Source organism: Lissotriton helveticus, chromosome 6 (assembly GCF_964261635.1).
Source record: "Lissotriton helveticus chromosome 6, aLisHel1.1, whole genome shotgun sequence".
NCBI classification, from domain to species: Eukaryota; Metazoa; Chordata; class Amphibia; order Caudata; family Salamandridae; genus Lissotriton; species Lissotriton helveticus.
Window position 1 is genome coordinate 70126359 of NC_136067.1, and position 20024 is coordinate 70146382.

General features: G+C 45.9%; 1 protein-coding gene across 2 annotated transcripts in view; it reads right to left on the reverse strand.

Annotated features, from left to right (window-relative positions):
- RNF8 (ring finger protein 8) overlaps positions 1-20024 on the reverse strand; it is a 181466-nt gene that overhangs the window by 42102 nt on the left and 119340 nt on the right. For both annotated transcript variants that reach the window (XM_078647374.1, XM_078647375.1), the window contains exon 7: positions 14486-14699. In XM_078647374.1, the coding sequence (XP_078503500.1) occupies positions 14486-14699 (214 nt within the window). The remainder of the gene's footprint in view (positions 1-14485; positions 14700-20024) is intronic.

Genomic DNA, 20024 nt, shown 5'->3' on the forward strand with positions numbered 1-20024 from the left:
ACCAGCTGCCATCATGTTCTAATTTGAAGCTTATTAATGCGAGAACAAACTTTGAATAGAAATATGTGGCACAGAGCATTACAACGAAGGAGTACTCAGATTTATAGTAAAGTTACGTTTAAATTAATATTCAAATATGTTCCTCCTAACCCAGAACCTCTGAATAAACCAGTAGGCCATATCATTAAGCAGAAGCGTCATAGTAGAGGAGAAGAAAGGAAGAGACTTCTTTAACTAACTGAGAACATTTTAATAGAGAGCAGTCCCAACAGAGAGGTTTCTCAAATCAAAGTTAGCATGCCATAATGAAGCAGATGCCTGTAGACCGTTCCCAACGTGTTGCACAATAAAATCGATATTTCTAGTTAAAGCTGTTGGGTAATAAGCATTTATTTTCTCACATCTGCCATAATCCAAACCATTCCAAGATATTTCCAATACTACATCAAATAAACCCTATAAGATTTTTTTCAAGTATTCCAATCATCCTACTGAAACAGATTCAACATTTTTATGCCTTCAGGGGGATGTAAGATTTGCTCAGTTGTCAAACCTATGCATTAAAACAAACCAATAAGAGACAGATTTAAGCAGAAATTGGAAAACACATTTGGCAATACTCCTAGAGAAGTATGTTGAATAAATTCTGAAAGTGGTGGTCCTAGTATCTTATACGGGAGTCAGTGAGCACTTATTAAAGCAGGTGGACTGCAGTTTTTTTTTTAAGCTTATCGCATCTGCAAATACAGCCAAGAACACTTAAAATCATTGGTGGACTCATGGGCCACTGGCACGTTAATTGGTGTTTCACCCCTTGGAAGGCAAGTACGCAGTCACAACTTTGGGTTGGATCCATACGCTTTTTCAGCAAGTACTCTCAGATACTAACAGTGTTTACTTAAGCTCTTGTTGGAAATGGAACTATAGTTATGAGCCACACAGGCAACATGGCTATCCCCGTACAGATATTACAGTGGCTGGAGAATGTGACAATAAAAATCCACATCTAGGCAGATGACGCACACACTTTGTTAAAGGTCACCTCTTAATACATTATCTTCCTGGCTTCAGAATGATTGGCTGAAATGCCCACAAATGGATAGCTTTCAGTTAAATGCATGCAAGACAGAGGTCACCCTGTGTGTAAATTGAGAAATAAGATAACAATTCCATCTCTCCTAACGACAAAGAAAGTGAAAGTGACCTTTCAACCTTAAATCGCTGTAATTTTAAAAATTGCAGATTTTAAAATGCATTATTTCGATGGCATATCACCGATTCTTGCTTCAACACTGAATAGTTATCAGAGCAGCTATTAATTCTAAACTTAAATACTGTAAGCTGTTCTACATTGGTCTTCATACATAATAAACTAACTACAAATGGGATAAATACAGTCAGCTAACCTGGTGCCTGTGAAAGAAGTGTTGTCAGGGAGGCTCTTCACCAACTGCTAGAGAAGAACATGTGAAGTTCATTGAAGAATGTTTCAAAGTCCAGTACTCACATATTGCTGGAAAACTCAAGTCCTCCCTAAAGCACATATGATCATTGAGATATATGGATACAAGGACAAATGTAGGTTAAAGACACTGGGGTATGAGAGGTGGGTGGTTTTCCTACCAGGACTTGTTACCGGTAATCATCTAAATATTCCAATTACAGCTACAATTTCATAAGCGGTGGGGGAGAGGGGAGAAGGTAAAGTTAGGAGTTTACCTGTTCCTACTAACAGTGCTGGGATAGATAGATATTGCCTACAAAATCTACATTTCTTCTAAAAAGAATAAACTCTTACTACAGATCTTTATCACAGAGTACCTCTCAGTAAGACTGCATCAGCTGAATATTGAAGCAAATGGCTCTCAGAGCAGTGAAGAAAACAGTTACTGGAGAGTAAGGGAGTGAGACCCACAGTCTCGTTCCCATCTAAACTTCCCCTTGAAGAAGCTTGGACAAGCTCCCCTCTGACAGGCCACTCTCAGCCACTTTGGTACACCTAAATCAATCCGCCACCTCTTGCCATGTTTTGGAGGCCTAGCAATCCCACATCCTTTCATTTGGCACTGTCGCCAGTTGTCCTAATGCATCATGCTTCAGGCAACACACTGATAGGACACATTCAGGTGGCTTTGTGGCCCACACCTTGACAGCTTGACATGGTGCACTGCAGTGTTTACCTGGCAACCACCCACACCCAGTAGTTCCTCTTTACAACAGCAGCTACTGGGTACTGTATAGGTGGGGGAGCTGAAGTGGTGGGTTTGGGAGACTGTTGTTAAGATTCTTTCATACCAATTCCCAGGAGGGCAATGAAGGGGGAGAACAAGGTGATCCATCATCTCAAACCAACAAGGTTTCTGAATTATGTGGCAAACCGAAGGGGCGAGTTATCAGAAAATTCATCTTTGGGCTTCTACCTCAGCGAGGCGTAAAAGTGCAGATTAGTTCCAACCATGCTCTATTGGAAAAGGGAAGCCAGTATGAAAAATAAAGCCTGTAGAAGTTGAAGAGGGAGGCAGGGGTTGGTCCTCTAAAATATAGGCATTACATTTGTACAGCTAACTCCTAAGCCTCTCCTACGCTATTGTTCTCCTTCCACTCCATCTTTATTGACCGCGCTAGAGCGAGAAACTATTCTATGAAGAAAGTGATTCACCCAAGAGACTACTAATAGCTATAACCACTGAAGTTAAACAATCTTTTCCTACTAATGAACAGGGTAACAATATGTATAAGCAGGAGAAATTGTCTCCAACTGGTACTTTGCTTCCTGACCAAATACCCCAAACGTCAAATTATATATGAAACTGAAACTATATATGTTATATATGGAAACTGTGCTTTATCCTGCCTTCTAGCAATTGGGAGTTTAGAACATCAATGTGTATTGTCAATGCAGCCCTCATAAAATTGGGATGCCCTCAGAAAAACCTGGCAGATACATATTTCGAGCATCAGAGAAAGCTTTAGAAGTGGGCTTTAACCCAAAAAGCTTTCCTCTGCACTGAAGCGGGTAGTCCTAATCTCAGACTTGGGGAATTGTTTGTGCAGTAGAATATATAAAGAGAGAGTGTAATGGAAGCACAGGAATAGTCTGTTTTGAATTGCAGGTGTTGCGTCCGTGAGAGGCAAGATTCTGAACGTTTCCCATTTAACTAACGTCTTTATGACTTATTCAAATGCATGGTAAAATTATTAAAATACAGCAATTGAAAGGAAACCCTTATATACTAATATAAATCACTAAATGCAGTATCTATTGTAACATGCACAAACAAAAATACAAAGGAAATCACTGCAAAAAAAAAAAAAGGTGAACACAAAGACAAAACATGAAATAAACAATAAAATGCAAAAAACCGGACCTGAAAAAATACTTTTTAATATGATCTAAATCCAAGCTGGATTACATTTTCTCCTTCTAAACAGGGCTAGGATGGAAGACCAGAGGAGTTCAATCAATCAATTCACACTTGATAAAGTGCACAGCTGCTTCAAACAGAAGCGTCCCGGCGCTAAAGCAAACAGTACAGATCAACCGTTACCAAGCAGCTAAACATTATCAGATAAAAAGATTTTAAATTGTTTTTTTGAACGTTGTCAAAGACTCAGACCAAAGCAAGTTGGGTGGGAAACTGTTCCAAAGTTTAGCAGTAAGAACAGTAAAGGAGCTGTCTTCATGATGTGACTTTAGAAATTTAGAGATCCATAGGAATCCGCTATTGTTGGATCAGGGTATCCTTTTTTGAGAATATATGGACACAGTGTAATTGACAAGTAGCGTGGGGCCTTACTGTGAGAGGCTCTGAAAGCCAGTGTCAGAGCTTTAAATTTAATGTACTGAACAACTTGTAGCCAGTGCAGGTGTCTCAAATGAGGGGAAATGTGATGGCGGACTCTCCTTTTTAGGTCTCGGCTAGAAACGCGCTGAAAGCGCATTCTCGCCAGAGAACTATAGTCGGCGTCTCAGCAGTCTGAGAACGACGAAGTGAGACAAGACCTGGCCGCGCGCAGCGTTTCCCCATAGGATAACGTTGTGCGCGCGGCCAGGTCTAGTCTCCACAGCATGGCATGGCAGACCGGATCGCGACGTGCGCCTCTCTGAAATGCAGGGGGAGTCTGCAGAGAGGCGCGCGGCGCTGATAAACAGCCATGCTTTTTTTTTTTTTCGTCCCGTTACTGAGCGTGGAATGCGGCCGGATTCAAATTACAAACCGAGCATTTCTCATATGCAAAAGTCCTGCTGGAAATGCTGCTTAAACGTAACTGCTTGTTAAGGCTGAAAGGAGGAAGGGTTTTGGCACTTGCAGCGTAATATTTTTCTGCATTGCTCGACGAGGCCAATAAATATTATATAAAGGCGCACACACGTTACTGCAAATGTTATGCATATTCTAACTAGCGGTAGTGTGCAGCGTGGGTACCCCCCAACATTTTACCCGTTTTTGACATGCCTGTATTTTACATGGCACATGTAGAGGCCGGATGACGCAGAGCTCTACAATGAATACACACGCCTGGAGATTTGCATTGCTATAAATGACACAGTGGTTAAATATCGCCTGAAAACGCTCTCACCTACAGCGCAGCACCAAGCCCAGCCTCAGGGGCGCGCAGCTCAGTGGGTGGGTGGGTGGGTGACGGGGTGCCGGGATCGGGGGTCTTCTGGGAGGTGCAGGGCCAGCTCGGGTCACATGGGAGAGGGTGCATGCTTTTAGTGAGGCAAGACTGTTGCCTCCCCGGAGATGGCTCGCTCAGAAGGGCCCATGCCTGCAAGCCTATCAATTCCAACGCTGGGTCACATGACCAGCACCTCCCTGCTAAGGATGGGGATAGCTTTCCATGTCAGCTTACGTCTTCCAATTTCTACTTTACGGGTCTGCTTCAAAGAGGCAGGTGCAGTGGAGAACCATGTTAAGCCCGGCTAATGCGCTGCGCCCCAGGTAGCCCCCCGGTGTCACTGTGCACTTTTTGGCACTAAACTCTTTCCGTTTCTTTTCTCTTTTCTTTCTCACGCCGTCTCTGAAAGCTAGCTCTTTGCTAGGTTGTCACTTGCTGGTAGGTGTCTTTTCCTAAGCCCTCCGCGAGAGCTGCCTTCCTAAGCTGTCAATGACAGCTGCCCTCACTGACAGCGGCGTGTGTTCTTATGCTTTCACTATCAGCTGTCTCTTTCTCGTGTCCTCACAGAGAGCTGTCTCTTCCGCTATGCCCACATTGACAGCTTTGTCTTTTCTGCGTCCTGCAGGAAACCCATCGCCCCCACACCCTCCCTCACTTCTCTGCGTCCTCGTTTAGAGCTCTCCTTTTTCAGTACTCTGTACTCTAACGGCTTTTTCTGTCCTCACTGATAGCCGTCTCTAATTGTGGCTGCCACACACTGAAGACTCTCTCGTTCCTGTATCCTCCCTAAGAGCTGTGTCTTTCCTGTAGGTTCATTATCAGTTAACTCATTATCTCTTCCCTGCGCTCACAGACACTAACACCTCTCCCTTTCATTTATCCTCTTTTTTGCAGTTTTTAGGTCTTGGCCTAGCGGTAGTCAGTCAGAGTCCTATTGTAAGCGTTTTGAAAATGAACCTGTAAATTCCACACGCTCGTGTGTGTGTTTTTTCCTTTCCGGTCTGCTATTGCCCTTTGCGTGTGTTTGTGTTTTAAAGCGAGCATACCATAGGTCAGAGGCGGGTGCATAGCTCCGCCCCTGGCCTATTGGTGTCTGTTACACGCATTTCCTGACATATGCGGATGTAGGCGTTGCTGGTTGAGTGGTGCTGTACGCTGTGGGGATTGAGTGATGCTGTAGGCATTGTGGGTAGAGTGGTGATGTAGGCGTTGTGGGTTGAGTGGTGATGTAGGCGTTGTGGGTTGAGTAGTGATGTAGGCGTTGCGGGTTGAGTGGTGCTGTAGGCGTTGCAGGTTGAGTGGTGCTGTATGCGGTGGGGATTGAGTGGTGCTGTATGCGGTGGGAATTGAGTGGTGATGTAGGTGTTGCAGGTTGAGTGGTGATGTAGACGTTGCAGGTTGAGTGGTGATGTAGGCGTTGCGGGTTGAGTGGTGCTCTACGCGGTAAGGAGTGAGTGGTGCTGTAGGCATTGCGGGTTGAGTGGTGCTGTAGGCGTTGCGGGTTGAGTGGTGCTGTAGGCGTTGCGGGTTGAGTGGTGCTGTAGGCGTTGCGGGTTGAGTGGTGCTGTAGGCGTTGCGGGTTGAGTGGTGCTGTAGGCGTTGCGGGTTGAGTGGTGCTGTAGGCGTTGCGGGTTGAGTGGTGCTGTAGGCGTTGCGGGTTGAGTGGTGCTGTAGGCGTTGCGGGTTGAGTGGTGCTGTAGGCGTTGCGGGTTGAGTGGTGCTGTAGGCGTTGCGGGTTGAGTGGTGCTGTAGGCGTTGCGGGTTGAGTGGTGCTGTAGGCGTTGCGGGTTGAGTGGTGCTGTAGGCGTTGCGGGTTGAGTGGTGCTGTAGGCGTTGCGGGTTGAGTGGTGCTGTAGGCGTTGCGGGTTGAGTGGTGCTGTAGGCGTTGCGGGTTGAGTGGTGCTGTAGGCGTTGCGGGTTGAGTGGTGCTGTAGGCGTTGCGGGTTGAGTGGTGCTGTAGGCGTTGCGGGTTGAGTGGTGCTGTAGGCGTTGCGGGTTGAGTGGTGCTGTAGGCGTTGCGGGTTGAGTGGTGCTGTAGGCGTTGCGGGTTGAGTGGTGCTGTAGGCGTTGCGGGTTGAGTGGTGCTGTAGGCGTTGCGGGTTGAGTGGTGCTGTAGGCGTTGCGGGTTGAGTGGTGCTGTAGGCGTTGCGGGTTGAGTGGTGCTGTAGGCGTTGCGGGTTGAGTGGTGCTGTAGGCGTTGCGGGTTGAGTGGTGCTGTAGGCGTTGCGGGTTGAGTGGTGCTGTAGGCGTTGCGGGTTGAGTGGTGCTGTATGCGGTGGGGGTGCTGTATGCGGTGGGGATTGAGTGGTGATGTAGGTGTTGCAGGTTGAGTGGTGATGTAGGCGTTGCAGGTTGAGTGGTGATGTAGGCGTTGCGGGTTGAGTGGTGCTCTACGCGGTAAGGAGTGAATGGTGCTGTAGGCATTGCGGGTTGAGTGGTGCTGTAGGCGTTGCGGGTTGAGTGGTGCTGTAGGCGTTGCGGGTTGAGTGGTGCTGTAGGCGTTGCGGGTTGAGTGGTGCTGTAGGCGTTGCGGGTTGAGTGGTGCTGTAGGCGTTGCGGGTTGAGTGGTGCTGTAGGCGTTGCGGGTTGAGTGGTGCTGTAGGCGTTGCGGGTTGAGTGGTGCTGTAGGCGTTGCGGGTTGAGTGGTGCTGTAGGCGTTGCGGGTTGAGTGGTGCTGTAGGCGTTGCGGGTTGAGTGGTGCTGTAGGCGTTGCGGGTTGAGTGGTGCAGTACGTGGTGGGGATTGAGTGGTGCTGTATGCGGTGGGGATTGAGTGGTGCTGTATGCGGTGGGGATTGAGTGGTGCTGTACGCAGTGGGGATTGAGTGGTGATGTAGGCGTTGGGGGTTGAGCGGTGCTGTAGGCGTTGGGAGTTGAGCGATGCTGTACCCGGTGGGGATTGAGTGGTGATGTAGGCTTTGGGGGTTGAGTAGTGCTGTAGGCGGTGCACGTTTTCAGCAGGCACACCCCTCCAGCCGTCAGTGCACACTTTTACCAGGCGCACACCACTATCCATCACTGCACGCTTTCACCAGACATACACACCACCAGTTGTCAGTGCATGCTTTCACCAGGCACAAACACCACCAGCCGTCAGTGCACGATTTCACCAGGCACAAACACCACCAGATGTCAGTGCACGCTTCCACCAGGCACACACCACCAGACGTCAGTGCACGCTTTCACCAGGCACACACACCACCAGCCGGCAGTGCACGCTTTCACCAGGCACACACACCACCAGCCGGCAGTGCACACTTCCACCAGGCACACACTCCACCAGGCACACACACCACCAGCCGGCAGTGCACACTTCCACCAGGCACACACACCACCAGCGCACAATTTCTACAGGCACACACACTACCAGCCATCAGTGCACAATTTCTACAGGAACACACACCACCAGCCAGCAGTGCACACTTCCACCAGGCACACACACTACCAGCCATCAGTGCACAATTTCTACAGACACACACACACACACAACCAGCCATCAGTGCACATCAATTGTTAACGCATCCACAATTAACTATTTTAGTAATTGCAGTATGGCGCACTTTACTTTTAAACATATTCATCTAAAGCGCAGCATGCCACCATTGCTACAAAAATAAATAAAAAAAAATTTGGCCTACAATTTATAGACTTTTGTTGCAGTTGGTGTTGCAATATTTAGCAATGCCGATAGCTCATACTTAATTATCCCGAGACCTATTGCATTGTAAATGCTTGTTAGTCTCGCCGCTGCATTCTGGACTCACTGGAGTCTGTGTATCTGACACACCGGGAGACCGAGGTAAACGAGTAGTCCAGGCAAGAAGTGACTAACGCATGGACTACTGTTTTTCTCATATCCTGAGTAACCAGATGAAGGAACTTTAAGGTTTCAACATCAACAAATAGAATGACAAGATTCGCTTAACTTGAATCAAAAAGGATGTTCAGATTTCTTGCCGAAGAGGTTGGATTAGGAGGAGTGTTAAGGACAGCAAGCTACCAAAGGGATGGAGGAGGAAGACCACTTTGATTGAAAACTAGGACTTCAGTTTTATCGGAATTTAATTCCGGTATTCTTTTAACACATGCCCCCACTAATCCCAACTCGGACAGTGTACTACCTTGTACACTTTTACACTGGCACTCTCCCGCAGACATGGTGTTGTGTCCCCAAGCACAATTTAGCACCACAGGACACAGTAGCTTAATCTTCAGTATTTATTCGTGGGAACAACCAGCCACCACTCCTCATACAATATAAATAAGCAAAGAAAACAAAAATAAGAAAAGTAAAAAAGCGTGAATATAGAAATACAAGAAAAATATCTAGTAAAGAACCATTAATGCAGATTAGACAAAATGCATAAACATGGAGATACAAATAAAGTATCTAGTACTGAACAATTTATGCAGATGAGATCAGATTTCTTGAGAAGATCATCGTAACTTCCAAGGAACACGTCTAACACAAATAGACCTCCTTGGCACAGGACTTGTCACACTGGTTTCAGAAGCTTTTCCTGAAGGTACATTGGCTGGTCCAGGAGGAGAATTACCTGCAGAAACATTAGTAAGTCCAGAAGGCAACACATCATCACCTCTGGTGCCATTGCAATTATGAACCTTCACAACTTTTCCTGAATTCCACCAATGGCCACCACGTACCATAACGGCACCGCCACAAACTCTCTCGACACAGACAGGTTCACCAAAGGACATACCTCTTTTTTTTATACAAAATTTGTGTTTTTGATACGAACCATGTCCCCATGACACAAATCGACTGTCTTGGCAGACTTCTTTTGATTATACCTGTCAGACATCATCTTCTGCGCAACTTTGACTCGAGATTGCACAGCAACATAATCTCCCCAACACAAAACTTTGTCACAAACTGTTCTTAAAAGCCAAGCTGGATAAAGAGCAGAAGCGGGTACTCTACCTTTTAGTGAAACAAAGGGTGCAACTTTTGTGAGAGAGTGTGGCGTTGTGCGGTAAAACCACAACATGGATCTGACAGCACCCTCCACATCAAAACAATGATGTTTTGCCCACTTAATGCATTCCACCACAACCCTGTTCATCCTCTCAACTAAACCGTTGGTTTGAGGATGCCAAACCGAACTTCTTAAATGTTTCACACCAGATTCATTCAAAAACACAGACATTTCCTGATTAAATAACTGCACACCAAGAAAATTGAACGGACCAACCAAATCAATGCCCACCTTAAGCCATGGCTTCGTAGGAAAAAGAGATGGGCTGAAGAGGAGGTGTAACAACTTTTAAACCTTTGCCTGCCCCACTACAGACAACACACTCCTTGACCCTCAATTATATGTCCTTGTCCATAGAAGGCCACCAATAGTGCAGTCTGACACGCCTTTTTGTCATCGTTGCTCCAAGATGGCAATCATATGCACAATTAACCAACTTGATACGTACTTTCATGGGTGGAATACACCTACCATCCCTCACGATGACGCAGTCTTCGATGGACAGCCCCTCAGCAACTTTCTAAAAAGGCTGGATTTCAGGGGGCACACACCTCTCTCTAGGCCAACCTCTCACAATATATTCTTTTTCTCTAGCGAGAATTAAATCTCCACTCACCGCCTCTTTCCATTCAACCTCATGGCAAGCTTTATTTTCAACTGCATCAACAAAAGCAATGAAACCGTCCTCCTTGTCCTCATCCACGTCCATAGCATCATCTTCACTTAAAGGAAGTCTTGATAGCATATCAGCTCTGACATTTTGCTTACCAGGAATATGTTTTACCACAAAATCATACTGTAAAAGTTTGGTGGTCAATTGTGCAATATGAGGTGTGGCATATTTGAGACGTTCTCCTCCCAGAATGTATACAAGAGGTTTATGATCAGTTTGGATGACAAATTTCCTTCCCCCAAATGAAAGTTCTGATTTTTTAACACGCCCAAAACACACCAAAAGCTCCTTTTCGATCACAGAGTAGTTAAGTTCTGGATCTCGCAGTACGCTAGAAGCATTGCTGATAGTAACTTCACTCACACCTGAAGATTGTGTAAGAACTGCCCCTAAACCATAATTGCTAGCATCAACTGTGATGGTGCAAGGAACAGCCGGGTCATAAGCTCTAAGCGTTTTGGCATTGACCATTTCTGACGTGACCAACTCAAAAGTTTCTTGATCGTTAACATCCCACACAAAAGTGACGTTCGTCCATAACATATTAGAAAGTACCTTCATTTTGCTAGCATAATCAGGAATAAAACAGGAATAAAACTCACACAACCCCATAAAGGAGCGTAACTCATCCTTGTTTTTAGGACATGGACACTCGACCACTGCTCTTACCAAACCAGGCCTAGGACTTACACCATCAGCCAAAACAAGATGTCCCAGAAATTTTCTCTCTCTCTTCCAGAACTCACAGTTATTTTTCTTTACAACAATTCCTTTTTTCTCAAAAGTACCAAGCACAGTCCTCAAGGTCTTAGCATGCTATTCTAAATGTTTAGAAAAATAAGCACGTTATCTTGAACTATGACAACCCCTTTCACATCTTGGAGTACTGACTGGATCACCCTTTGGAACACGGAACCCGCAGACACGAGACCAAAAGGCATCCTGCAGAATTTAAAAGAACCAAAAGGAGAATTGAAAGCTATATAGTGACGAGACTCATCATCCAACATGATCTGATGGTAAGCAGAGGCTAAATCAATCTTGGAAAACCATTGTGCATCCCTCAATTCTTCTAACAAGTCACCAATTTTATAAAGGGGATGGGAATCTACCCAAATTTCTTTAAGACTCCTCAGATCGATGCATATGCGGATCTCCCCATCCCATCCGCGTCGCCAAAAATGGTGTTGTGTCCCCAAGCACAATTTAGCCCCACCGGACACAGTAGCTTAGTCTTCAGTATTTATTCGTGGTAACAACGAGCCACCGCTCCTCTCTTGACAGAAGAGAGGCACCAACTGACTCTTCTTAGGACACCCCACATCCCAGCACCTTGACAACACATGGGGTTCTGTATAGAACCTTAAACAAGCAAATCTAAGCACAACATATTTATTTTATTTTCCTTCCTGCACTGATTTCTTTGAACACAGAAAAACAATCTGAATTGCTTATATAATCTTTCCTCTTCTAATCCTTTTTTAATCTTGAGGACTTCAGTCTCCATATGCATCCTTTGCATTTGCTTTCTGCCTCTGTCTGAAGGAGAGTTGCAACTGAAAAGTTTCATCTAAAATCTTCTGTAAAACTCCGATTTTAGCCTTTGTAAAAGTAAGCCAAACTACAGAGAGGCACGCAATAGACGTAGTCACATAAGGCCCATACTAAAGTGCACACAAGCATTTCAAGAAGTTGCACTTCAAGGGCACACAAGGCATTACTGAAACACAGACAGTTCCAAATTCCATAAACTATAGGAACTCTGTGCTTTTGGTCACCAAGGAACCAACAAAGGTGTCAAATAGAAATGAAAGGCTGCACAGGAGGAGAACATATAAGTATCATATGTTGTGAGGCTGGTCCAACCATCACACCGACAAATGCTGTGACTGTTGGAGAGGGTCTGCTAGACTGTAGTATAATTCTCTGTGAAAAAAGTGTTACCTCTTTTAATCCACAAAAGTACACAGTTCACTTCTCTAAAGTTTCCAGTTTAATTTCCTGGGCCGAACAACGTTGGTTGGATGTTATAGGACTTTCATGGTAGCTCCTATGCTGTACCGTAGAGATGATCATTATTAAGAATTGTTGGTGTCTGTTTACAATTGTAACACTCTCCCAAGCACCACTTTCCCTCTGGCACAGATGCAATAGAGAAAGGGGGCATGGCCTCACTGTGAGCCTTTATATCATGCAATACGAAATGTGCCAAAATTAGAGACTCGGTGCGCAAGTATTGCACTGAAATTTTCACATAAAGCAGGAGGAGATAGTGCAATAATGAGTCCTCAATACAACATGTATGTGTGTGTAATCAGTGAGGATTTAAAAAAAGTGCACCTGATTGAATCAATTACTTTGTCTGAGTGCACTAGAGTTCCCCACAACATTCACTTTACCTGCTGTTGAACAATCTTTCTGAGATCATACAGTCCTTCTACCCATTATTCATTCCCCGAGTAACGAAGATACCAGACCAAACCAGATGAGCCTCTACTGTTGGCAGCATCTCGGTCGTAAGCCGTAACTCCACAGAGTACAGATGCACTAATTCTCCTTGCTTTTCAGGATTCTATTTGTTGAGAACTCTAAGAAAGAGCCCCAAAATCACAGCAGGGACAACCAGTTGTCTCACAGAGCTTTTGTCCTGAGGTTAAGACTGGAGCTCCCTTGGCTACGAGAAAGTGAATCCTCCTCAGAGATTACACTACATTGGTAACTTTCTTGATATCCAAGGGCAACTCATTGTCGACTAGTGCCTCAATATTGCTTTGTCCATCAATGAGCTAGCCATCGAGAAGCAGAAAAGAAAAGCTGAACATCACTCTGACACCAATTCACTTCTTTATCTAGAGACTCAGGCTAGGGGCTGCCTTCAAAGATAATCAAATCATCACAAATGAACACTGTTCTAAAACTAAGCCTTCAAAGTATTAACACTTGAAAGCAAGAAAAAAGAAACCAAAGTAAAATAGGGAAAACTCATTGCATCAAAAAACAGGCGTGACTAATTAGAAATATATATAGCAAAACAGATTGTTCAGGAAGTCGAGTCGAGATGGGGTGGGGCGTCGGGATTGCAGGAGTTAAAATTTCAATTTTTATTTATCCATGTTTTCAAAAAGTGCTCTAATTTTTTCTCCACTGATGGAGAGCAACTGAAAGTTATGAATTCTAAAGAAAGAGCATTGGATGACAATCTGTGATTTGCAGTTCACTCGTTTCAATTCCAATGGGGCTAACAAATGGTTTACTATAGTCATGTCGATCAAATTAGTACCATTGTTTCAGCCGCTGGGGACACCTGTTAATACGAGGCTCAGTTACTGCTTGGTTTAAGTGCCATACAGTAATACAAATGTGCATGGTGTTTATAAAATGCTGAAATTCTAGAGACACCAACACTTTTTGTACACTAAACATTATTGGTGATCATTCTAAAGAGATAATGTCTGGAAATGGACTTCGCCTTTGTACACCTGTTGATAGTACTGAAGTAAGAACTTACCTTTTGTTGGTCTCCCCAGTAGCTTAAAACCTTTCCCTAAACATCATTTGTGAAAGAAGCAGGTAGCAAGCTGTAGGTACGCAGAAGTTTTAGCAAAATGTTCATTTTGTGGTTCATCTACTCGCAGCTGAGATTTTTACAGAGGGACACAGTCCCCCATTTTTTCCTTAGAACATACTGTAGGATAATATTATATCAACCAGTACAAAAGCATTTAACCAATACAATTAGTCAATCATATTTAGAAATAATTTGTGAATACCTGTTATATAGTTGTTGTGAACAGATCTAAAATGCCATTTGTAATTCATGACCCATGTAACAACACATCAGAGTAAATATCACTGTTGGGTGAATAGATCAGGGGACAGCCATTACTGAAACATTCGCTAAAGACATTTGCACTTCATGCACTGCTAACATCTTCCAGCTACATCCCCATGCCCAACGCCGCTGTGCTTTCTTGAAATTTTTACTCCAGAGGCTGACAGGGAAGAAGAGAGTAAAGAGCAGGAAACTTCAGTCAGCAGTAAGAAGGGCTTGGCTCCATGTGGTACAGAGGTGAAGAGGGAAGAAACAATTTCACAAATAACAAAAACATCTAAACTATGGACAGTACTGGGTGGGTTGAGAGTGACACGCGAGGGCAGCAGAGACCCTCCACTGATACACACCATGGCCCCACCTTTCTCATCTTTGCGCTGCTTGATGAGGGCCAAGCGGTGCTGCTTCATCTCATGGCTGAGGTTCTCCACCATCCTCTCGATGCAGTTGTCCAGCACCAGGGAGCGCGTCTGAGTCAGGATCTCCTGCCTGCAAATGGGGCACTCCACCTTGCGTTTAATCCACTCCTTGATGCAATAGGAGCAGAAGCTATGAGCACAGTTCAAGGTGACAGCCTGCAGGGCCAAGGAAGATAAAGAGAACTGTAGTTCACTACTCTACTTTTATAGAGTTGTCACCAAAACGGTACACAGAAGAGCGCAGACACTACAACAGGTGAAATGAAATACAGAAGCTAGCGCTTCTGCAGCAGGAGATGGAAGTGGTACAGTGATGGCAAAAAGGGAAGGCTCAAGTCAGATTTAAAGACTAGAACGAGTAGAGAGCAGGAGATGTCAGGGGGAACGCACTGCATCGCTTTGGTACAATCCGGCTAAAGAGAAAGGCTTGGGGAGGGAGAGAAGAGCACTCAAAGAAGGGTTTGATAGAAAAAGGAAGGGTTTGGTTCATGAGAATGTGCACAGGGTGCAAAGCAAGTTTGAGGGGATAACAAGGGGGCAGAATCTCCCTTGAAGACAAGGCACAGGAATATAAGCAAAAATGCATGGATGGGATGCAGGCTCCGGCAAGCCAACCCCTTGCAGGCTGCAGGAGACCATGGGTCGCCAGAAAAGACAAAGAGCAGCATTTAGAGATGAACAGAAAGAGGGTGCATAGGAAGGAAGGCCAACTCAAGAAGCAGCAACAGTGAAGCCCAGGAAGAGGTTGAACAAGAATATCAGAGACAAGTAAATTGTAAAGCTAAGTTGTTTTAAAAATAAATATCAACACGTATATACACATCTAAGGTTAGCACTTATAGCAAAACCCAATGGCATGATCTGAAATACACTATATTAACAGTCACCACCTTGACCTAACGCAAAGCTTATTTTGAATGAATGGATGAATTAATGAAACATATTAATAAAGCTCAGTGGACGCCAGAGTTTTAGTGCTAGGAAATTGAGATTCAAAATTAAAGTTTAAACAAGATCCAACATAAACAGGTTTTCAGAGCTTTTCTAAAAGAGGCCAGTTGTTCCTTTCATCGAGTTGAGACAGGAGGAGAATTCCATTAAGCGGAATCCAGTAAAGGATGAGCGCTACTCTTTTTTGTCAAAACCACGAATCAACAGTAAGGGCAATTTGTTTGCACAGATTAAAAAAAACAAGATATACGGAGGACAATGCACCAAGAGAGGGACTATTTCTCCTATTATTCCAGCGCACATAAAGCATACTTCGGAAATGATCATTTTTTCACTACCATGTCAACAACTCTCAGATTTAACAAGCATTGTAAATGCAATCGGTCGTGCATCGGTTTGAGTTAGAGCTATTGGCATTGTAAATGGCAATGTCATTTACCTATGAATACTTGGCACACAATATTGACAACGTGCCAAGTCCATGAATGGATCACTACATTAAAATACTGCCCTTATCCTCAGTAAGGAGTAGTTTCTTACCTGTAACTCCAGTTCTGTTGTAGGGGTATCTCTGTTATAGTCATAATCTAGTGAATAGTCCCGCTCATGTGCGGGGACCCCAGAGCAATCAAAAATAATCTCTTAAGCGGTCTTCTTTGCAGTAGTGCATAGGCACTTAAGAGAAAATTAAAGACAGATAATGCAGCCTATACCTACAAGGCTACACTGTCCAGTACTTCAACTAGAAATGCAAAGGATATTTCACCAATATCACATTTAAACCGGTCTGCCAGGTTTCACCATGGAAAACACTCCCCCCCTTCACCGAATCCTTAGAATGATAGAGAGGAAGGATAGGACAAACAAGCCCCCATAGGCTGCCATTATGTGGCTTAAAAAGGGATACCGTGCCTTTAAGGAAAATTTCCTCTCACAGCAACTCCCTCCACTTTCAGTTCTTTTTGGAGGTGTATACAGCTAGACCTGTAGCATTCATCATTTTATCCTTTTCTCCACCAGGGAGGAAGGCGGGCGCTTATGACTATAACAGAGATACCCCTACTACAGAACTGGAGTTACAGGTAAGAAACTACTCCTTCTGTAGTAGGGGATCTCTGTGTATAGTCATAATCTAGGGAATAGAATGGCAAGCCCATTCAAAAAACAATCTGGCGGTGGAGAAAAATAAGGCAACACCACTACTGTGCAAACAGATTTCTCAATGAAGCCTGCCCAACCTGAGCATCTGCCCTGGCATTAGAGTCCAGACAGTAATGCTTAGCAAAGGTATGGACCGACTTCCAAGTGGCAGCCTTGCAGATCTCTGCAATGGGGACATTACGAAGCAAAGCTGTTGTAGCCGCTTTGCCCCTGGTGAATGAGCCTTAGGCTTACCCCCTAAGGTCTTATTCGCTTTCTGATAACAGAGCTGGACACAAGACACAATCCACCTAGAGGTGGACTGTTTCGAAGTAGCCAGCCAGTCCTAACCGACCCATAGTTGACAAAGAATTGGTCGGACCTGCAAATGTCTTTGGTTTTATCCAGATAGAATTTCAACACCCTTCTGACATCCAGGGATTGAAGAGACCTTTCCGCTGGAGTGGACGGATTCTGGAAAAAAGTCGGTAAAGTTATAACCTGATTAATTTACATGAAAATCAGAAATCGCCTTGGGAAGGAACTTGGGGTGAGTACGCATAAAAACCTTAGCAGCATTAAACACAGTATAAGGTTCCTGGCAACACAATTCCTGAATCTCACTCACCCTGCGGGCCGATGTAATGGCCACAAGGAACGCCGCCTTCCAAGACAGGTGCTGCAGTGAAGCCTTGTGAATAGGCTCGAAAGGTTCCTTCATCAGCCTGGACAGCACCACATTCAGTTCCCATGCAGGCGAAGGAAGCCAAACAGGAGGGAACACCTTCTTCAACCGTTCCAAAAAATCCTTAATCACAGGAATCTGGAAGAAGGACGTCTGCGAAGGGCATTTTCTGTAAGCAGTCAACGCAGCCAGATGAACTTTAATGGAATGGAAATTAAGTCCAGACTGTGCTAAATGCAGAAGGTATGGAAGGATGACATCTTCCTTGCAGGTCGTCGGATCATAATTCTTAGACATGCACCAGATGCAGAATCTCTTCCATTTGTAAGCATAAGAGGTCCTAGTGGAAGGCCTCTTAGCCTCCTTCAATATGTCCATGCAATCCTCAGGAAGATTCAGGTGGCCATATTGCACTATCTCAGGAGCCATGCCGCCAAATTCAACGACGAGAGGCTGGGGTGCACCATATGCCCCCCGAACTTCGTGAGAAGCTCCGGCCGACACGGCAGCCGCCGATGAGGTAGGATCGACCGATGAAGCAGGTCCGTGAACCACCACTGCCAGGGCCATTCCGGAGCAATGAGGATCATCTGCGATTGGGCCAGCTTGATGAGCACCGCCGGAATCAGGGGAATGGGAGGAAAAGCGTACAGAAAGCTGTTCGACCAGCTGATCCATAACGCGTTCCCCAGAGTCCCCGGCTGGTAATACCTCGAGGCGAAGTCGTGGCATTTTCTGTTTTCGGCGGTGGCGAACAGATCCACGTCTGGAGTGCCCCACATGGCGAAGACGTCGCCGAGCACCTCGTTGTTTATGACCCACTCGTGGTTTTCCTGAAGCAGTCTGCTGAGGGCGTCCGCCTGAACATTCTGCACACCTGGCAGATGAGTCGCCGTTATCGTCAGTCCTCTGGCTAACAGCCAATGCCAGATCGCATGCGCTTCCTGTGACAGTGTGCGCGATCTTGAGCCCCCCTGCTTGTTGAGATAATACATCGTGGTCGTATTGTTCGTCTGTACAAGCAAGGAGCTGGTCTAGAAGGACGGATGAAAGGCCTTCAATGCCAAGTGAACGGCTCTGAGTTCCAGGAAATTGATGTGATACGTGGACTCTGCTGGAGACCACGTTCCCTGGATTTGTAGATGTTCCGAATGCGCTCCCCAGCCCTGGAGAGACGCATCCGTCATGATAATCTGAGTCGGGATATCCTTGTGGAAAGGAACCCCCCTGAGTAGATTCTCTGCCAAGCACCACCATCTCAGGGACTGTTGGGAATGACGAGACAACTGGATCCTGTCGTCCCAGCACCCTTTCTTCTGGTCCCATTGATCCTCCAAGCATTCCTGCAACGGTCTCATGTGCAGGCGCACATGTGGGGTGAGGAAGATACAAGAGAGCATCGACCCCAGTAGAGAACACACTGTCCTCGCTGTTGTAGATGGAGCAGCTATGAGAGCCTGAGCCTTCCGAAGGAGTGATAAGCGTCTCTCCTCTGAAGGAGACACGCTTGCTGACAGCGTATTGATGGAGGCTCCCAAGTACTGCAGGCACTGGACCGGGGTCGGAACAGACTTGGACATATTTATGTGCAACCCCAGCTGGTTCAGCAGGACAGCCATCCTGTTGAAGTGCAGTTGTGCTTCCTGGAAGGTGGAGGCCTTGATCAACCAGTAGTCCAAGTACGGGTAGACAAACACCTTGTTCTTTCGCAGGTGCGCTGCCACCACAGCCATGCACTTCGAAAACGTCCTGGGTGCAGACTTCAGTCCAAACGGTAGTACGGTGTACTGATAGTGATTGGTGCCGACGAGGAACCGCAGGAACTTCCGGTGTTTCCGTGCAATGGCCACATGGAAGAACGCATCTTGCAGATCTATCGCGCAAAGCCAGTCTCCCCTTTGCAGCGGAGGGTAAATCTGGTGCAAAGACAGCATGCAAAACTTTTCCCTGCAAATCCACTTGTTTGCTTGTTGCAAATCCAGAATGGGCCTGAACTTGTTCTTGTCTTTCTTCCTCACCAGGAAGATGGGAGAGTAAAGGCCCTTTCCCCTTTGAGACAGAGGGACGTCTTCTATCGCTCTTTTTCTTAACAGGGTGTCGGCCTCCGCCTGGAGCTCGCGTAGCTGGAACTGCGAGGCAAACGGTGGAATTGCTGGAGGCGGACTGGTGAACCGAAGACTGTATCCATTGCAAACAATATTCAGCACCCACTTGTCTTGAGTAATATTTCTCCACTCTGCCAGGTAATGTTGAATGCTTCCCCCCACCGGAGCGGGTAACGGATGAGGGGGAAGAAGCACCTCAGGGCCCAGACCCGGGCCTTTGGTCGCGGATGAAGACTGCTGACCACCGCGGCCCCTCTGGCGCTTTTGGAACGGGCGTCGTTGGAACGGTTGCTGCTGCGGCTGTTGTTGCTGCCCAGCCTGTCGACCTTGCCCTCTACCTTGCACCCTGTACCTCATCTGGAACGAGCGGAAGGTCTTCTTCTCTTCCTTCGGCTTTTCCAACCCGACAGCCGTCAAGGTCTCAGCCTCCGCCTTCATGCAGGCCATCTCCTCGTCCGCATGTTTCCCAAAAAGGGTCTCGCCAGAGAAGGGTAGATTGGCAACCCTCTGCTGCGCCTCGGGCTTCAAGGACGTCAGACGCAGCCAGGCGTGGCGCCTCAGGTTGACCCCATGACTGTACCCGTGAGCTGCCAGGAGGGA